The 17833-nt window shown below is 38.0% G+C and overlaps 1 protein-coding gene across 1 annotated transcript in view; it reads right to left on the reverse strand.

The window, feature by feature from the left end:
* Positions 1–17455, reverse strand: part of LOC124186278 — a 39194-nt gene extending 21739 nt beyond the window's left edge. The window contains exons 1-3 of the mRNA XM_046577827.1: positions 16931–17455; positions 16024–16173; positions 4759–5098 (exon numbers count right to left, since the gene is read on the reverse strand). Of these exons, the coding sequence (XP_046433783.1) occupies positions 4759–5098; positions 16024–16173; positions 16931–17191 (751 nt within the window). The 5' untranslated portion in view covers positions 17192–17455. The remainder of the gene's footprint in view (positions 1–4758; positions 5099–16023; positions 16174–16930) is intronic.
* Positions 17456–17833: the final 378 nt, after the last annotated feature.

Below are 17833 nucleotides of genomic sequence, written 5' to 3' on the forward strand. Positions count from 1 at the left end.
ATTATTCCGGTTAACTGAGTTCAATTTTTAAGATATTTTAGATAAACTGATGGCATTTTTATTTTTTTTTTTTTTTTTTATTGTTTTCAATTTTTTCTTCATTGCAAACGTATTCCTTCAGCGATAAAGTTTTCGGGGTTACAAATCCTGTCAATCGGGGAACGATTGATGGGAAAATGTGAGAAAAAATTGTTTAGAAATCGACAACAGTGTCACTTCACTTTTTATACGATTAAACGTGAAGGATTTAAACTCTCATTTCTATAATAGTCCTTCGATTTTTACTTTTTCTGCTTACCATATGCTCCTAAATTTTCAAAGTACTATTCCAAGAGCATGAAAAATTCCTGATAAATCCCGATCCTACTGTCTATAATTTTGGATATATCTACAAAAGAAAAAAAAATAATTAATAGTAATAATAATAATAATAATAACTGCTCTTAACAAATCAAATCTATAACTACGACAATGCGATTTCACGTCCCTGTTTCGTCAACGAAACATACATTGATATTAATAATATTATAATAATGTACTGTAAAGTAGAAAAATTAAATCATTAGTTAAAAATTATAGGTTATTCCTTTTGAGATCTTTATCTAACTTTGTCTTTGAATAACTTACGTTGAAGACATTTTACTGAAATTTTCGTAGGGTTTGAATGGTATTTGAGACGGTGAACAGAAGAGTCGAGAGTTCGAAATTTGTTTTTACCTTGCAGAAATTTGTAAGAATGAAAATATCGTACGATTTTTCCAAACGAAAATGAAAGCTCGTCAGCGTTACGGGTTTCCAAGCGGATTGTCGCACCCTCGCCGTATACTTTGTACATATACGCATGTTTCGCGTAACTTCGGGAAGACCGCGGGACCCTTTCGGGAGTCTTGCCGTTTTCCGGTGCGACGAGACGGGGATGAGGATGAGGATGGGGATGGGGATGGGACGAGGAATTAGTTTCACTCCTGGAACATCTGGCAGGGCGCGATATCGCACCCGGTGCTTTCGCCGCCGCTGCCAAGCTCCGTTATAAATACAATACACCCTGCAGTGACACGTATAGCCGAACCTTAATCGTAATTTACATGGCGCCAGCTCGCTAAAACGTTTTCGGCGTTATATGGTCCGGACTTTCTGAATTAAACCGATCGACTCGCCTACAGCGAAAATCGGAGGCTCAGCCGAAAGCTCGCGTGTAAAGTCGCGAGCTTGCGGTGCGGAAGGTGATAACGAAAAACGTGGGGAAAGAAACGAACCTCGAGGAAACGGCGAGAGTATTTTTCGCATTTATCTTGAACGATCGTTCTTTTCGATTGATACACATTTTTTTTTTTTTTATGTTTTCGGCACGTTCGTTTTGTATTTCTGTTTTCCTGAAAAAAAAAAAAAAACAACCTTTCGACGTGCAGTAATGATCGATGTTTCAAAAGTGGGAATATTTTAGCCAATAATTTCAAAAGGGTATAAATTAACTGTTTTCCAATGCTTGTGAATCATTCGTGAATTCGGTTACTATGTGTGATAAAATCCTCGTTTCTAGTGTAGAAAAAAAAGGTGGATTTCTTTTTATCTGTTTAAATTAAACGTTCGATTGGAATTGCATTGAAATTGAATTGATTCAATTGCTAAAATTTCTAACTACTTTTCACAGCCGTCGCGCAAAAATCGCATGACACCGCTTGAAATTGTTTAAAATAACTTATCAATCGCTTATAATCGACTTCGGATTTCGTAAAACCACTTCAAAGTCGTTTCAAACATCTCATAGTAAGTCTGGAACTGCGCAAAATTACTTGTAAATTCTTGAAACTATTCGTTGTCATTTAAGAACCACCGAAAACTATTCGAAATCATTAAGAAATAATTTAGAACTCCTTGAAACTAGTTTGAAGCAGTTTGTTATAATTTCAAAAGCGCTTAACATCGCGTCGCTAAAATTTGAAATTAATTTCAAACAATTCAAAATAATTTCTAGATCGCTTGAGGCCGTTCGAAACTTGATCGATAAGTGAATGTCTCCTCGGATACCTACAATACTCTCAAAATGTGAGTAAAATGTTACATTTTCTTAAAAAATTATTGATCAATTATCAAAAACCACGAAGAACGAAACGCAATCATTAAATTTCTTGTTTCGCAATTGTTTCTCGATTCTTCGACGTTCCGTTTCCCTCGATAAGTGTAAAAAAAAAAAAAAAAAAAATTCTTAACGACATTTTGACTGATCGTGAATCAGACTTCGACTTCAGCATGAAAATATCGTGCGCTCTGGTCATTTTGCAAATGCTATGAATATCGGCACGTGTTATTTATCCCTAGGTGAAATACGTCTGCATGTGTACAATAGGCGTAAAGCCTGCAATTCTCTGCAACGATCCGTCATTCTGGACTTGTGGCTATTTATCTTACGCCGCGTTTCAACGCGTATAACTATTTGTGTACCTTCAGCTCTCACTTGTCGATCGCCAGTGATTGATTTTTTCCACCAGAATTTAATCCGGCTGTACAATTCTCGACGATCAATTTCCCATTTTTTTTTATTTTTTTTTTTTTTATTTCAGCTTCATCTCCTTTCTTTCTGATTTTCGTCACTTTTTTCCCTCCAGCTTAATTTGCGCCGTTTAAGATCATGTAGTACTCCGACCCTTACCGACCGAGCAAACTCACCCTTCTTCTACCCATATTAAGTAAACGAACGAACGGAAAGGGTTCAAATTTCGACGGTGCATCGCTCTTTTGTATCCGAATTCAGGAAAAAAAAATGTCTGGTTTTTTGACATGTGTTAATATTCACTATTCAATAAACTACATGACCTTGAGCCCGTCACGCCACGTCTGACTAAACGGCGATCTTTCTACTGATAAAAACGAGTCTCATCCTGTAACTTATATTGTGTTTATTTTTGACAAGGGAATCGATGCATCAGAATATGACAAACTCGGTTGTATTAGGATACGTAAAGACCAATTTAAATTGTAAAATTTCTAAGCAACTTTTGCAAAAAAAAAAAAAAAATCGTACGAGCAAAAAGCGCGTCAATTTGAACAAAATAAACTGTCGCAAATTTATGCGCATACTTTTTTTTTTTTTATACTCTGCAAGACGGTGTTTTGTTTCATCGGTATAATAAGGCGACGGATGGAGCAGGGATTAAAATAAATAACGAAACCGAGAAGGATGTAACGGACCTTTTTACTCCCTCATTATTTTCAGAATCCAATAATCGTCCGAGATATAAAAGGGGACGACTTTAATCGTCGATAAAATCAACCGAGATTACGAAGAGAGGCCTAGCCTGCTATATAATTCGGCGAGATTCGAAGGTCGCTAAAAGTGCGGCTGGTCGTCATTAAATTCCCAAACGTCGCACGTCGTGCGGCCTGAAATTCAATTTCAATAACCTCGAGTGGGTTCCAAAAATACCGCGAAAAAATATCTCGGATAACTCGAATTCAGACGAGGCGATATTTCTCGCGCCTCATTTTTTATTTTTTGCAAAGACGAGAATGTAATATGAAAATGAGAGTCGGAGAAATCCACGCAAAGCATTAAACATTTTTATACAGCGATCTATTCGTATAATAATTTATTGTCAGGTTTTTTTTAAATAAATAAGAATAACAAATTTTTTTCATACTTGAACCCCCATGCAGTTGCTTCGCTGAATTTGAACTCTTTTTCAATTTCACAAGTATCGAAAGAATCTAGAATTCAATAATCGACCCTCAAAAAGTAACTGCGATGGCTAAATCAATATGGCGTCGGAAGTGAGTTGACAGCTGATCGTTTTAACTTAATTACAGGAATGTAAATAAGGAACAGAAAACTCCGGGCAAGTGATTCAACTTCTGTTTAAAAACGCTGAGTTAATATACCGAGTGAAATATAGGACGAATAACGACCTTTATAATTAAATACGAGACGAGACTAACGTGAAATATTTTTCGCCACTATATGGCATCGTCCGATATTTCGAATTCCAATTACGTGCACTGAGAGAAATTTCTAATTATGGTTACCGTGCAGTCCTCGATTATTTACTAAAAAATAATTACGAATACGAAACGAGAACGACTTTAGTACAGTTGTAACCAAAAGGCATGGTATAAATTAGTATAATTTTTTTTTTGTTATGATCATTTATACTATACTTAACGTCAAAGCTTTATTCAACTGAAAAAATGCAGTAAGCTAACCAATGTTTCACAATCAACAACTCTAATTACATTGTTAATATTTGCATTTACTGGGTGTTTCCAAGTAAACTCCGCATTATTTTCGATTGCCTACCCTTAGGGGGAACAAATATCGGTAATACAGACCTCCCGAGTTATCATCACTTTAGTAAAGCCAAGGCATATAACCACTTTAACGTGACCCCGGGACGCGATAACTGAAAGCTTCGGTACAAGTTATAAACAACGAAACAACGGGCAGTTCCAATTCACTCGCAAGGACCTTAAACTCGCTACCATGTAATAACTCGGTAGGTCTGTATTACCGATAAATTCCATAGGTCTGCATTACCGATATTCGTTCCCCTCAGTGGTAGGCAACCAAACATGCCGCAGCGTTTATTTGGAAATATCCGGTGTAAAGCAAATTTTCTCATAATTCGAATAATATTCAAATCGTTATAATTGCAACGATAATCATTTCGCTATAATTTTCTAGCGACCATAACAATTACGCAATTGACGCCTGTCACCTTTAGACTTTGGATAAACATTCGAACGTTCTTGGCTATCATCACTCACCGTCTGTTCCATTCCGTCCTGAACGTCCCGGAATCCCGTTAGCTCCTGGGGTCCCATTTGCCCCCGGCCTCCCGTCGGACCCACTGCGACCAGGAAGACCATCGAGTCCCGGTTCCCCCGGGATCCCATTCCGCCCATCGAGTCCAGGTTCGCCTCGTTCTCCCTTAGGCCCCGGCGTTCCTTGGTGCCCCGGCAATCCGGTGAGTCCCGGTGGGCCCACAGGCCCGGAAATTCCGGGCAGACCGCGGTCGCCCTTCTCCCCCGGGGTCCCAGGGATCCCCGGAAGTCCCGGGGAGCAATAGTCCCTGAAATTCCGACAGAAGTTCTCCATGACGTCGGTCTAGAAAATAGATGAAATATAATAAGCAAAGATTCAAGCTCCAGTTTTCTTTCGAGTTTATCTCACGAAATTTCAACACTTCTGGTGTGAGATTGTTTGAAAAGTCTCACTTCGTAAGTCGTTAACTTGGTTGATTTAGGTACGGATAAAATTCATCCCAATCGATATTAAGAAAATTCTTTAAAGGTATCGTAATTCATAACTCGACAATTTTTCTTTTTTTTTTAATTTTTTCTTTTCATAAATATTCTAAATTATATTTTTGAGATATATGACAGATAATAGCGAATGATTTACCATTTCCTGCAAATTAATATTTTTTTACTAATTTCGTTCCACGTCATTTCTAGTTGTCATACACTTAACGATATCGTTCTAAAATTCTCTGCGACAATATTTTCCAAATCACCAAAAATGTTTCAATTTCTCATCTATAAAAAATATCTTCGGTAATTGTCTCTTCAATGATTATACAATATATTCGTGCGAAAATTATATCGCGTGTACAGATGGTGATAATTTATAAATAACTTTATACCTCCGTCCGCTTTTCCTTTACTCCGCGTTTTATTTCTAGTATCGGGTAAACGCGTACAGCGAAGAATTTATTACAGAACGAAACTCGCGGTTTAATGAATTATTAATTAAAACAAGATTAAACTTCGCCCTGCGACTCTTTGCCCACTCTCAGACGGCCTCGCGCAAAAGAGTTTTACGGTTATGCTGCGCAGTGGCAGCAGGTTGAATTATTAACGACAAGAACCGGATATTATGTCCAGCCCAGACCTCCGCTGGCTTCACTATGTAACGTTCCGAACTCCTGAAACGTCCCAAAAAAAGTTGCACGCTTGGTCCGATGTGTCACTCATATTTTTTTCCACGCGTACCTACGTATGATAGTCTGTTTCAAATTACAACAACATTTTTTTTTTTCTCACTCTCCAAAGCAGAGTTTTTGCCATAAAGAAAAATGACTAGGATTTTTAGCTCGGCAAAAACTAATGGCGTCCAAAAGTTATTCCATTACAAAGAGAAAAAAAAAAAAAAAGAAAAAGAAAAACATAATACAAAATTTAAATCTACCCCGTCCAAATATGTTTAATGTTATTTTTATTATATTATTTTTTATATTACACGTTGCGAAACATTTGAAATCAAATTTTGAGCATCGATCGATAAGTCTCAACGCGTTAATTATTTATACGTTATAATTAATACTCTGATATCGAAAGTTTTCTGAGCAGTACGTTTTGATTAAATTATGATAGGGGGTGATGAAATTTCGACACTGATGAAGTGTCAGCAAATCGGATCGGAGCGAGAAGCTCAAAGGGGTGATTTAAGACGTCAATATCATACTTTCTCCCAAGAGATCTGTACGTAATTAGCATAATTCGTGTTTCAGTAAAATCGTCCGTGAAAATTCAGCCCTGAATGACAGAAAAGACAGTGATATTCGTTAGGGGTGATCGTCGTTCGTCGCTGAGAGCTTGATTCTACGTTCGCAGCAAAGCTTGAGAGGATTTATCCCGCATCCCCCGATTTTCACCCTTCGCTGTAACTCGCAGTGTCTGATATCTGTTAACACAAAAATTTATGCAAATAGATCGGGAACCGGGAAGCGAATTCTAAAAAATGAGGTAACGATTATAGAGAGAAAGATTGTTATGAAAAAACTACGGAGAATGTTAAACGATGCCGGGAAATAGGGAGATCCAATTTCGCCGAAGAAAGCAGCTCGCAAAAATTTTCCAACAATCTAATCTCACGAGGATATAACTAAAGTGTGTATATTACGCCCTCGGTGCGAATTGGAATGGAAGAATGAAGACAAGAGGAAGAGAGATGTAGAAAGTATGTGCGAAGGTATGGTGGAAAAGTGGAGCCGTGAAAAAAGCTGCGAACATTCAGGTTAAAAATTATCACGTATTCAGACGTCATTTGGAAGGAGGATGAAACATTTCCGTGGGTAATTTAATCTCGCTCCCTTTCGAAGAAGGCGTAGCTGATATTTTACGCCCAGCGTAAAACGTAACAAGTTTAGCATTTCCGAGCGAGAGTAAACGGCGGCGACTTCATACCTTTACCCTTTACTTCGATGCTTTGGATTAATTGAATTTTTTCTATTACATCTGTTTTTCAAAATCGCAAGAATCGGGGATAGAGATTAAAAAAAAAAAAAAAAAAAAAAAAAAAAAAAAAAAAAAAAAAAAATGCGTAATCGACGGATTATAAAAATCGGAAATCACATTTTTAGGAATTCAATTTCGAGGCGATGTTCTTTTTCTTTTTTTGTCTTGTCTTTTTGGATCCTGCGGGTGTGAAAAATTCGGAACGGAATCTTTTCTCGGAATATCTAAAAGATTATAATGTATCCGCACATCAACGTGGTTAGCGGGTGGCTTTCTATGACGAGGGTTTCCCGCAACCGCAGAATTACTGCAAAACTTTACCGTCGATTGGACCGAATAAAGCGTGCAGTGGATCCTTAAGGAGACGGATGCTGTGCACGGTTTTTTAAAAAAAAATTTATAAAATTATATACACCGCGATTAAAATCAATCGAGGAACTTCGTTTTGATCAAAATCAACTTTACATAATAAATTTGAGAGCCCTTTGATTCGTCATTTTTATACGCTTGACTCCCTTGATAAACATAATTTCTATAAGCCGAAAATGTGGCAAAAAATTTCTACTGATTTGCTCGAGTAATATTTGGTAAGAAGCTTTTGTTAGGATTTGATACGGATATGAGAAAGGCTGGAATAAACTCAAAGAAATCCTTATTGTAAGATGAGTTGATTTATTTTTTCTTTTTTACTTCAAGCTTCTCTATATTCAGATAATGGAGTGATTTGCGTTACATTCACAGGGAAATTATTGAAACGTTATGGGATTTATAAAATAACCTCGAGCTGTTTTTTTTTTTTTTTTGTAATCAATACAACTCTTCATCGGACGATATTTCTTGAACAGAATAAAGCTCTTTGTAACTCAGTTTCATTGAATTTGAGGAAACAAGTTTCAGTTTAGTCAAGAAATTAAATTCATCTTTCATACTTTTAACTATTTTATTAATCAGACTCACTTCAATATAAGGCTAAAAAATTCTATTCTCTTCGTTAACGGGCACAATTACCGACGATAATTTTTACATCGACCAAGATTCAATTGTCTGCAAGAATCCATAATTTTTCGATTGTAGAATATTTTGAACGGAATTGCGATTAAAATTCAGCAATATTGTTCGATAAGCTTCCTTAAATTCTCGTCAAGTTTATTGTTTATTTATTTATTTTTTTTTTAACAGAAATTAGAGATTCTTTGATATCGTTTGTTTTTTTTCATTCTGCATTTTCTACATGTTCAAAATTTCTGTTAAATCGCCGAAGAATGAAATAACCAGTCTTTTATTTTCAACGAATTTCTCGTTCTCGTTAAAAAATGTTCAAAAAATAAATAAATAAATGAAAATAAAAACTTTCAGAGATTTTTCGGAAAATTTTTGCCATAATCTATAAATAATATTTTTGCAACATTCTGAATATGTAACGCTTTCAAAATCTAATTCGCAGCTTACTCTGTTGTAAAGTTTTTTAGAAGAAGATTGACGGTAAAAAAATTTTTTCAATTCTTCTCAGCACTTTCCTCAATCCTCCAGTAATCTCTAAAAGTGTTAAAAAACTTTTGTAAAATTCCCAAACACCTACTTATTCCATGAAAATTCATTGACATTTTCCAACTCGTGGATCCATTTCGAACAACCGTACTTTTCACTTCGTGTGCTTTAGATGTGGCTCGTACGAGATAAAAAAAGCAAATAAATAAATAAAAAATACGTAGAAAAATTTTCAATTTCGAATAAACTTGACAGCATTCAGCCGAATTTTTGCCATACAAAAGTGCGAAATCCGAATGAGGAGGCAGCCGAAATAGCGGCTTCAGATTTCGTGTATTATGATGATCAAAATCCAGTCTCCGTTTACCAGAAAGCAGCGCGAAGCCGATTCTCACCGAGAGACGAGAGCTTTTCGGATATTTTTCCGTACATTACTGTCAAGAGTGAAGTATTGCGGTTGTTCTGAGGCCGCATAGCTCAGGTTAAAACAAACTAGACGGCTCGGGATTGAGCGTTACATTGTTACTAACGCACTCCTCCGGCTATCAATAACTCTTTCCCGGATATTACTTGTCATTCACCGCTGTTCGCCGCCTCGCGTGTGCCCGGATCATACGGTGATCCTCGTTTGCCGCGGATTATCCTGGAGGAACGAGACGATGAAAAAAAAGAAACAAAAAAGAAAAAAAACGAGGAAAGAGTTCGCTCACTTTGGTATTTTCAACCATCTGCGAACGACATATTTTACAAGTTTAATCGCGGGGGTTGGTTAACCCTTTCAGTCACGCGATTCGGTTATACTTTCTATTTTTTTTTTTTTTTTCTGGCATGGAAGTGCAATTGTAGGTACGTTTTTCATGTATTTTTTCGACGCTGAATGGGAATCTCATTTCAAAATTTAATAAAACTAAAAACAAGCCCTAAAATGGGGTGAAAACAGGGTGAATTATGAATAATGTTTTAGACAGTGGTATTGAATGAGATTTGTATGAATATTTATTTTTAGACAGTACCATTTTAGGCCGAGAATAGATGAAAACCCCGATACTATTTACATGCACCCTTAAGGAGGGTGAAGACTACCCCTATGCATTGAATTTTATAAATCTAATGGCAATTGCGAGATCTCTGTTTGACAACCAATGAATTCCAAGCGTTTTTAGTACCTACACGTTTGCTATCAAATTTCTCCGCTAACGAATGACATTCGCGAAAGTACGTTGTTTTTTCTTTCTTTTATTTTTTGTTTGCATATATTTATTTATAACAATTACAAACAATTATGGATTCACAAACAATCCTAATCGTTCTAAAATGTAAGTATCTTTTTTATCCAAAATCTCAAAAAAGTGCAGTATTTTACGTGGAATAAAAAAGAAATGACAAAAAAGAACAAAAAAAAAAAAAAAAGGATGCCGTTACAGTACCTTCGGTGACTGAAAGGGTTAGCAAAAGAATGCTTTTTTTTCTTTCAAATTTACTATCAAATAGTTCTGCGTTGAGCATAGTTTGTCAAATTATTTACAAATACAAAAATACAAAATATTGGTGTTATAAATAAAAGGTTATAGTCGTTAGATGCCGACGCTTCATTTTAAATCGTTTAAAAACGCTCGAGTTTGTATTCGAGGAAAGAAATACGGTTTCGAGGGTTCGTTAAAAATTGCTTTCGAAAATCTCAAGAAGTAGGAGGAAAAGAGGAAGAAGGAAAGGGGAAGCAAAAGGCCGAGTATCACACCGTGGGGAGAAATTTGGCTAGATTTATTCGCTGGCTGGCTGTCCGTGGGTGAATTCCGGGCTCCATGTATGTGTTCGACGGGGATCCCGACGTTTAACGGCGTCGTGTAAGCACCTGGACGTCGGTTTACTTAACCGCAACGATCTCGCATTGAATAATTGATACCCCACCATGATGGCGGCGGCGTGGGCTTTGAAAAATGACTGCGGGAAAAGGAAATTGGACGCGAGAAACTCGAGGAGATAATTCGTACACACGAGACTCGACAGATCTCTAATTTCATCCACCGCGAGTAATGAAAGCGAAACGGAAACAAAAAGAATTTTCACCACTTCTCCACGCGTAGTCTTCGCGAAGATAGAATTGTCGATTTTTTGGACGCGGCGAAACGTTCTTTTCGTCTTTTTTCTTTCTCCTTATCCCGATTTCAAGGGGATTGGTTCACCGAAATTCAATACTCTTCATTCTCTTCGTTATTGTCAGAACGTCGTCTCAACGAGCTTTGATAAAAACAAAAAGTATAACAAAATACCGATGATATCGATGATTCGATTCGAACCACTTCAAAATCGGTAAAAATTTCGTAAATTCGTTCCATTTCATTCAAAAATAATTCATTTCATTCGGAAAACTATTTTCTACAAACACGCCGAAATACTTAATTTTTCATCGTAATTATTACGATCGACGAATTTCAACATTGAATTGGCTACAACTTAAAAAAGAAAAATCAGTTTCAGTAACATCCCACGTTAAACTAGCTTTCCAAATGAAATTATTTATCTTGAAGTAAGATCTAACGTAAAATCTAACACTGCGCTTTGTTTAAAATAACAATATTTTTTGTTTTCGTATTTTTCAACATACAGCTTAGGGATATAAAAATTGGATAAATCCTGAACGTACGAATATCTCGTATAATAAAGAGCATAAAAAGTATCGATTTACGGTCAACCAGTCTCTTTCACGTACACGTACTGTTTGCATAAAAGCCTGTCGGCTCTTCGTGCAGATATGAAAAACTTTTATATTCTTTTATTTTGAGTTCAAAATTATCAGAAAATTTTTCATCAAATTCTCGTTCTCTAGCTCCGCACGCGTGTAATAAACTTTCCGCCGTCAAGCTTGAATAAAAAAAAAAATAGAGACCTCAAACCGGTTGCATGTTAATAAAACTAACGCACGTAAAAACGATTCGGATGATAAGCGCTGAGCGAGTGGATACCGACTACAGTTTGGGGAAATATGTGGGGCATGGTGTCGAGGTGCAGACCTGAGCAATCTTTCGTAACGTATAACAAAGCCGCTCAATGCAAATTCCGAGCATTTCTATAAAACGTCGCGCCCCGCGATGGTGAAATTGCGTTTTCTGCGTCACTCTCCAACCACACATGATCACTATATTCCCGCGTCATCCAGATCCAACGATACGCCCCCCCCCCCCCCCCCCCCCCCACCCACCCCCCGGTGATCCGTAAACTTCCATTTAATAATATATCCGAGGTTAAAATCAGACGCGAGTAAATATATTTCTTTTATACACACACGCGCGCGCTGTTTATTTTTTCCTCATTATATTTTGAGGCAAAAAATTATAACCAGAGAGAAATTTATTTTCACGCAGGTGTAATAACACGGAGTTTATAAACGCGCCTAGATACTGTAGAAATAAAGAAAAACGTAAAAACATGAAATAATCCAAATATAACACAACGCAACGGAAATGAATAAACAAAATTTCTATTCATGATTATTGGATATCTCTATTTTTGACGTCGAATTCAGTGTACAACGAATACGTGTTAAAAAAAAAAAGCAGGGATGTTTTATTTTTCTTTTTTAAAAGGCTCGACAAGCTTCGAGCATACCATGCGTACCTAACCAATGTCTGACCCTCAACTTTTTTTTGTCCAAAAATTTTTTTCTGCAATCTTCGCAACTCTGAAACGGAACCCCGAATTTTTTCAGAAGTGAATTTGAAACGGATCTTTTGTATAATTCTCAAAAACTGTATTTTCTTTTCCAAAAATTACCAAAACCGAATCCGTGATGGGCCGATTTTTTTTTTCATACTTTTAATTTTTTTGATCAATTAAAACATTGCTCAAACGGTCTGAAAGTTCCCAAAAAATGCTCAAAGTTTCTATTTTTCACTTAAAACGTTTCTAGACCGGTTTCATTATGAGGTTGCCAAAAAAAAAAATTTAAATGTGCCAAACAAATAGACAAAAATCGTTCCATAATAGAACAAGTCTGGAAATGTTCCAAGTGAAAAATATAAGCTTCAAGAATTTTTCGGAAATTTTCAAACGGTTCAAACAATTTCTTAGTTAACCAAAAAAAATTGATAGTAATGAAAAAAAATGGGACAAAATCGGCCCATCATGGGCCTAATTTTAAAATGTTTGGAACAGAAACTACAGTTTATGAGATAATGTTTATGAGAATTTTAAAAAACGTCCTCTTCAAAATCACTTGAAATATTTATAAATAATTGATCAGTTGAATAAAAAATTTGAAAAAATTTCAGGATCCTGTTTCAGAGTTGTTTTGATTGTAGAAATTTTTTTTAAACAAAATGAAAAATGGTGAGTTCGCATGGAATTCCCCATATATATGTATCTATAAGCGGGAAGATCTCCGGGTCTTTTCGGGTTTGTCGGCGAGAACTTCCTGCCGATAAAGAGCCCGATATTTCCGCTTATACGCCGAATTATGTACACAGAGAAGCGAGATAAACCTTGGAAAGCACCGGCAAGGAAATTACCACAACGTAACCAAGTCGTTGCGGAGTTTCGTCGACGACCTAAATCGTCTCTCGCATTAACTTAGCCATGCTGAGTGACGTCGAGGCTAAGTAAGGACGCTGGCAATGGGATAAGCGGCAGTCTCAATGGCGAACGGTGAGCAAACCGAGCGCGTAGAATGGCGATGGGAAATGTTAATGCTAAAAGCGGGAAGTTAGAGAGCGGGAAGATATTACGGGGAACACGACGGTAGTCGCTTATACGATTAGTTGGAAATTGAACGAATGATTTGAATTCTATGACAATGTTTTTGGTCATTTAAAACGTTTTTCTATTCATTTTCAATCACTATTATTCTCCTTTAATCTTATTAATTAACTCATTCGCTTCTTTGTACACTATAGCGTGCGATCTAGATGATAGTTTTTTTATAATTTTATCGAGATATACGGCATATTAAATAATTGTCGAACGTATGAAATAGGAGTAACAGTTTTTGACAAATCGATTTCCGCTATTTATTTTTTTAGAATTACTCTCACAAGACGAGAAAAACGCAAATTTTGAAAAAAAAAGACACTCAATTTCTGAAACATGTCCGAAACAACTAAAAGTCAAGTGTTTCTTTGCTTAAATAAAGGCATTTTGAGTTCACATTTTCATTTTAAAGTGAACGGGTTGATAAAGATTATACACTCAATGTTCATACTATTGATTTCGATTCTGGTTGAAGTTCTCAATGTTATGGCAACGACGCATTTTTAGAGAATACTTCGTGCAGTTAATCCTTACCCTCCACACCGGGGTCAAAATGACCCCGCTGCATCTTCACCGTAAATTCCGTATGGAAAAAATCCAAGATAGTCCGACTTGATGCAAGACAAATAACGAAATATCGTTAATTCGTTTCTTTTCCAAACACATTCGACTTCACTCATTCAAATAAATACCATTTTTCCATCACGCAGTATCTTCATATTTTTTTTTTTAAACGAACATCCATGCCTTGATAGTTACTCAGTCAGTTTTTAGCTCAAAATATTGAAAATTCAGTGAGTAGAATGATTGATTTTTCGGTATTTTGTTGCTTAATGAATTTTTTTTATTTTTTATTTTTTTTTGTCATATTCAAAATTTCACTTTGCTAGAGGTAATTAATTCACCTTTAAGTATAATAGATTACAATAAATTGAGATAATGCAGCGCAGAAATTTGTGCGGAGATTACTCAAATTAGCCTCGCTGCGAAATCAACCCCTAATTGACTCTTTCGATTTCAGCGTTAATTGGGGGCTAAAGTGGCGAGCAGCTTTTGCTGCCGGGGAACGAGAGCCACTCAAGAAACGCCGTATTACGCAGGACAAATTACTCGCGTTGTGGCTGGTAGGTGCGCGGCTTACGTTGTAACAACTTGCAAGCTCCGCGAAAGCTTCGCCTTGGCGCCTTGAGCCGAGGTGCTGCGTGGTGACTGATTAAACCTCCCTTACTAATCGGATTTAAAGGGGCGCGTCCGGCACACGCTCTTGGACGAAACCAACCCCACACGATTTAATGCTACGTACAGCAATCGGAGCAAGTTTTTGTTGTATTTTTATTGTTATTTTTTTTTTTTTTTACAAGGAGTTATAAACGTCAGTTTTCTTGTGTACAAAATAATCCTCTAGAAAGTAAAGGACTATTGGTTGAATTCTGCAAAAAGCGCTTATCAGCGTGTGATTTTTTTCACATTCGAATAAACGTGTAGGAAAAACATAGCAATTATTCCAGTGAAAGTTCTTGGTCGAAAATTCTCAAAATTTTTGAAAATCTTTAAAAACTATACATGATATGCATTTTTTTTTATTTTTTTTTGACAAACCAACAATGTGTATAAAAATACCGCTTTCTATGCGTATTTGTGAGAGTCTGGTCAAATTTTTCTTTTTTAAAATAATTTACGCAGATATTGCTAATTAGAGGAAAGAAATTTGAATTTCGTCAATCGTAATCGAAGCTTATGTGATTTGAAAGTAATCGATTTCCACGAATCCAAATTCTACTTTAAAATATATCGTTAATGAAATGCTCATTAAACGCACGTTCGGTACACGAAAAAAGCAATTTGTGGGGTAATAAATTGTCCCTGACAGAGAAAAAACGAAAAAAAAAAACAAAGAATAAAATACACGATCGCACAGTATTTTCACCCCATCCTCCACATCGCTTTATCGAAAACGATTTAAACGTCATCAATTCTGGATGAGTTAATAAATGAAAACAGAAAAAATGCTGGCAGAGCGGCGCACAGCGACACCCCTAATTGAGATTCAGTAAACGGAATGATCCGTGAAGCAAAAATATAAATGACGAGCGTTTTATACTGCCGTTAGCCATATTTGATATCAGCATAGGATATTCGGGAAGGGTGGAGGATGAGGATCGGGTCGGGGGGAGAGGATTCGAAGCGTCTGTGAATAAGTTAATTGAATGTAACGCGCGAACTGTTTGGAGAAGCTGATATCCACAGGGGATCACGTATATATAAAGGGGATGAAAGTTTCTTCCGCCTACCCGCCATCGCCCTAGAAATCGTCCTCTGGCTGCAGGGGATGATATTACGAAGGGTCAAAGGATTTTTTCCCCCTTGGGACTTAAACTTGAGGCACGGATTTCGCCTTCTTCTCGCCCCGCGAACTCGGTGCCAATTGATTCCGAACACACCCAAAGGGATTTTAAAAACGTATCACAAGCTGCACCCTCGCTCCCTGATCAGCTCGATCTCGACCCCAATCGACACTGATTTATCCGCGGCTATGGGGGAATTCTTATGTGTTATACTCACCGGAACCCGCGTGGCACCTGTTAGCCAGACCCAGTCCTGGAGGTCCGACGATGTTGGGGAATCTTCACCCCCTACAGGCGGACCCACCGGGATCGCAGTTGCAGTTTTTACGTCTCTTGGCTGCTGCTGCGCTTCCCTCTCTTCCTGGTCCTGAAACATGTAGGTTCTTGTGATAGTTGGTAAGGCGTGAGAGTGCAGAAGGATCAGACAATATAAGGGTGAAATGATCAAATTTTCGTAATTGCGGGTGTATTTAGACTATGTCAAAAAATTCTTTCAAATAACGAGAGGAAGTGATTTTCTGTTTATTTATTAATTTTTTTTTAACTTTGTCATTTTGTAAGTAGTCAACGAATTAGTTTACTGATAAGACCAGAACGTGTTTTTGTAGGGGATTAAACGCTCTACAAAAAAGATTATTTTACACATTTTATGATAAATCTACTCTTTCAAAAGGTCGAAAGGTATTTAAGGACCTTCGTCTATACTCTTATAATTGTTCTAGATCTTATGGCTATTCCAACAATATTCGAAACTTTCTTTTGACGATATCCATTTTACTAAAATTTTCTCTCAAGATTTGTCATCAACAACTTATTCGGAACAACGAAAGCTATGACAACGAGCCTAATCTTATAAATACCTTACTGAATAACAAGTGACACGAATCCTGGTTATAAACTCGTCCTGTTTATTCTCCACTACCAGTTCCATAATTGGACTTACCCAGGGCTTTGAGACATCGTCGAAAGCTTCACTGCACAATGCTATCAAAGTTTGCCAAAATTCCGAGTTTAACTTGGAAGGTGGCGGACGGATTCGCGGTTCAAAGAGATCGGCCAGCACGGCTGGAGCGATTTCGTGCAATTGTCCGCAAGCTCAAGTCAAACGTAAATAATACACATACCTTGAAGTTCTCGGAAACGGCGTTCTCCTCGAAGTTAACGCCGCTCCGTTTTTGGCGGGATATATCTACGCCCTGGCCGAAGTCGTCGTCGATTTCGCATCGCGGGCACTCGGCGACGCGAAGCTCTCCCTCGAGGCTGAGAAGCTGCAAGTAGAGGTAGGAAAAGGCCCCGATTTGAAGGAGGGCCTGGGCCAGGACGAACCAGGTGAGCGTCCTGGACCGCGGGCAGGACCCGACACCCTTCGCCTCGGCTTCACCCATCACGCAGGCCGCTTAACCTGGCTCCAGATTTAAATCGGGCGCCTAAGTCGGGCCGGAGGTCATGACGCGAGCTTTCGGCTTTTGCTGCACGGAGGTGACACTCACTCGGCCGCTTCGCTGCTTTCCGCACCTGCTGCACTCCGGTTTGCACCGATTTTTTCGCCGATGAGCATGCCGGCACTCGACGTCCGACCACGCGCGCTTTTTCCACTGCCGCTTGAAGCCCGGTTGGCGCACACGATCGCGGCTGGCACTCTACTGCCAGTTTCTACTGCCGGACCGCGAGGTCTCGAGCTTCCGAAACCAGCGACGCTGGCTGCGCGCGCAGCGCCGCTTGAAACTATCGCGCTGGGTGGTTGCGGCCGTCTACAGTGCAGCGGTATACTTGTCGCTCTGCGACGATCAAATGCGACGTGAACCAGACGGGCCACTTAATCACGCGACAATTGTACTGCACGCTTCCGAGGATGGCCGATCGGCAGGACGCCGTCTTGATATTGAACTGCTCAAAATTACGAAAAGGGAAGTTAACGAAGGCAAAATTTTTGCTCAAGGAAGAGAAAAATCTCGGACTGGGCTGAAATTCCGAAGTTGAAAACTTCCGAAAGCGCGCCAAATTCTGAATTTTTTGGTGGGGAAACT

Source organism: Neodiprion fabricii, chromosome 7 (genome assembly GCF_021155785.1).
Source record: "Neodiprion fabricii isolate iyNeoFabr1 chromosome 7, iyNeoFabr1.1, whole genome shotgun sequence".
NCBI classification, from domain to species: domain Eukaryota; kingdom Metazoa; phylum Arthropoda; class Insecta; order Hymenoptera; family Diprionidae; genus Neodiprion; species Neodiprion fabricii.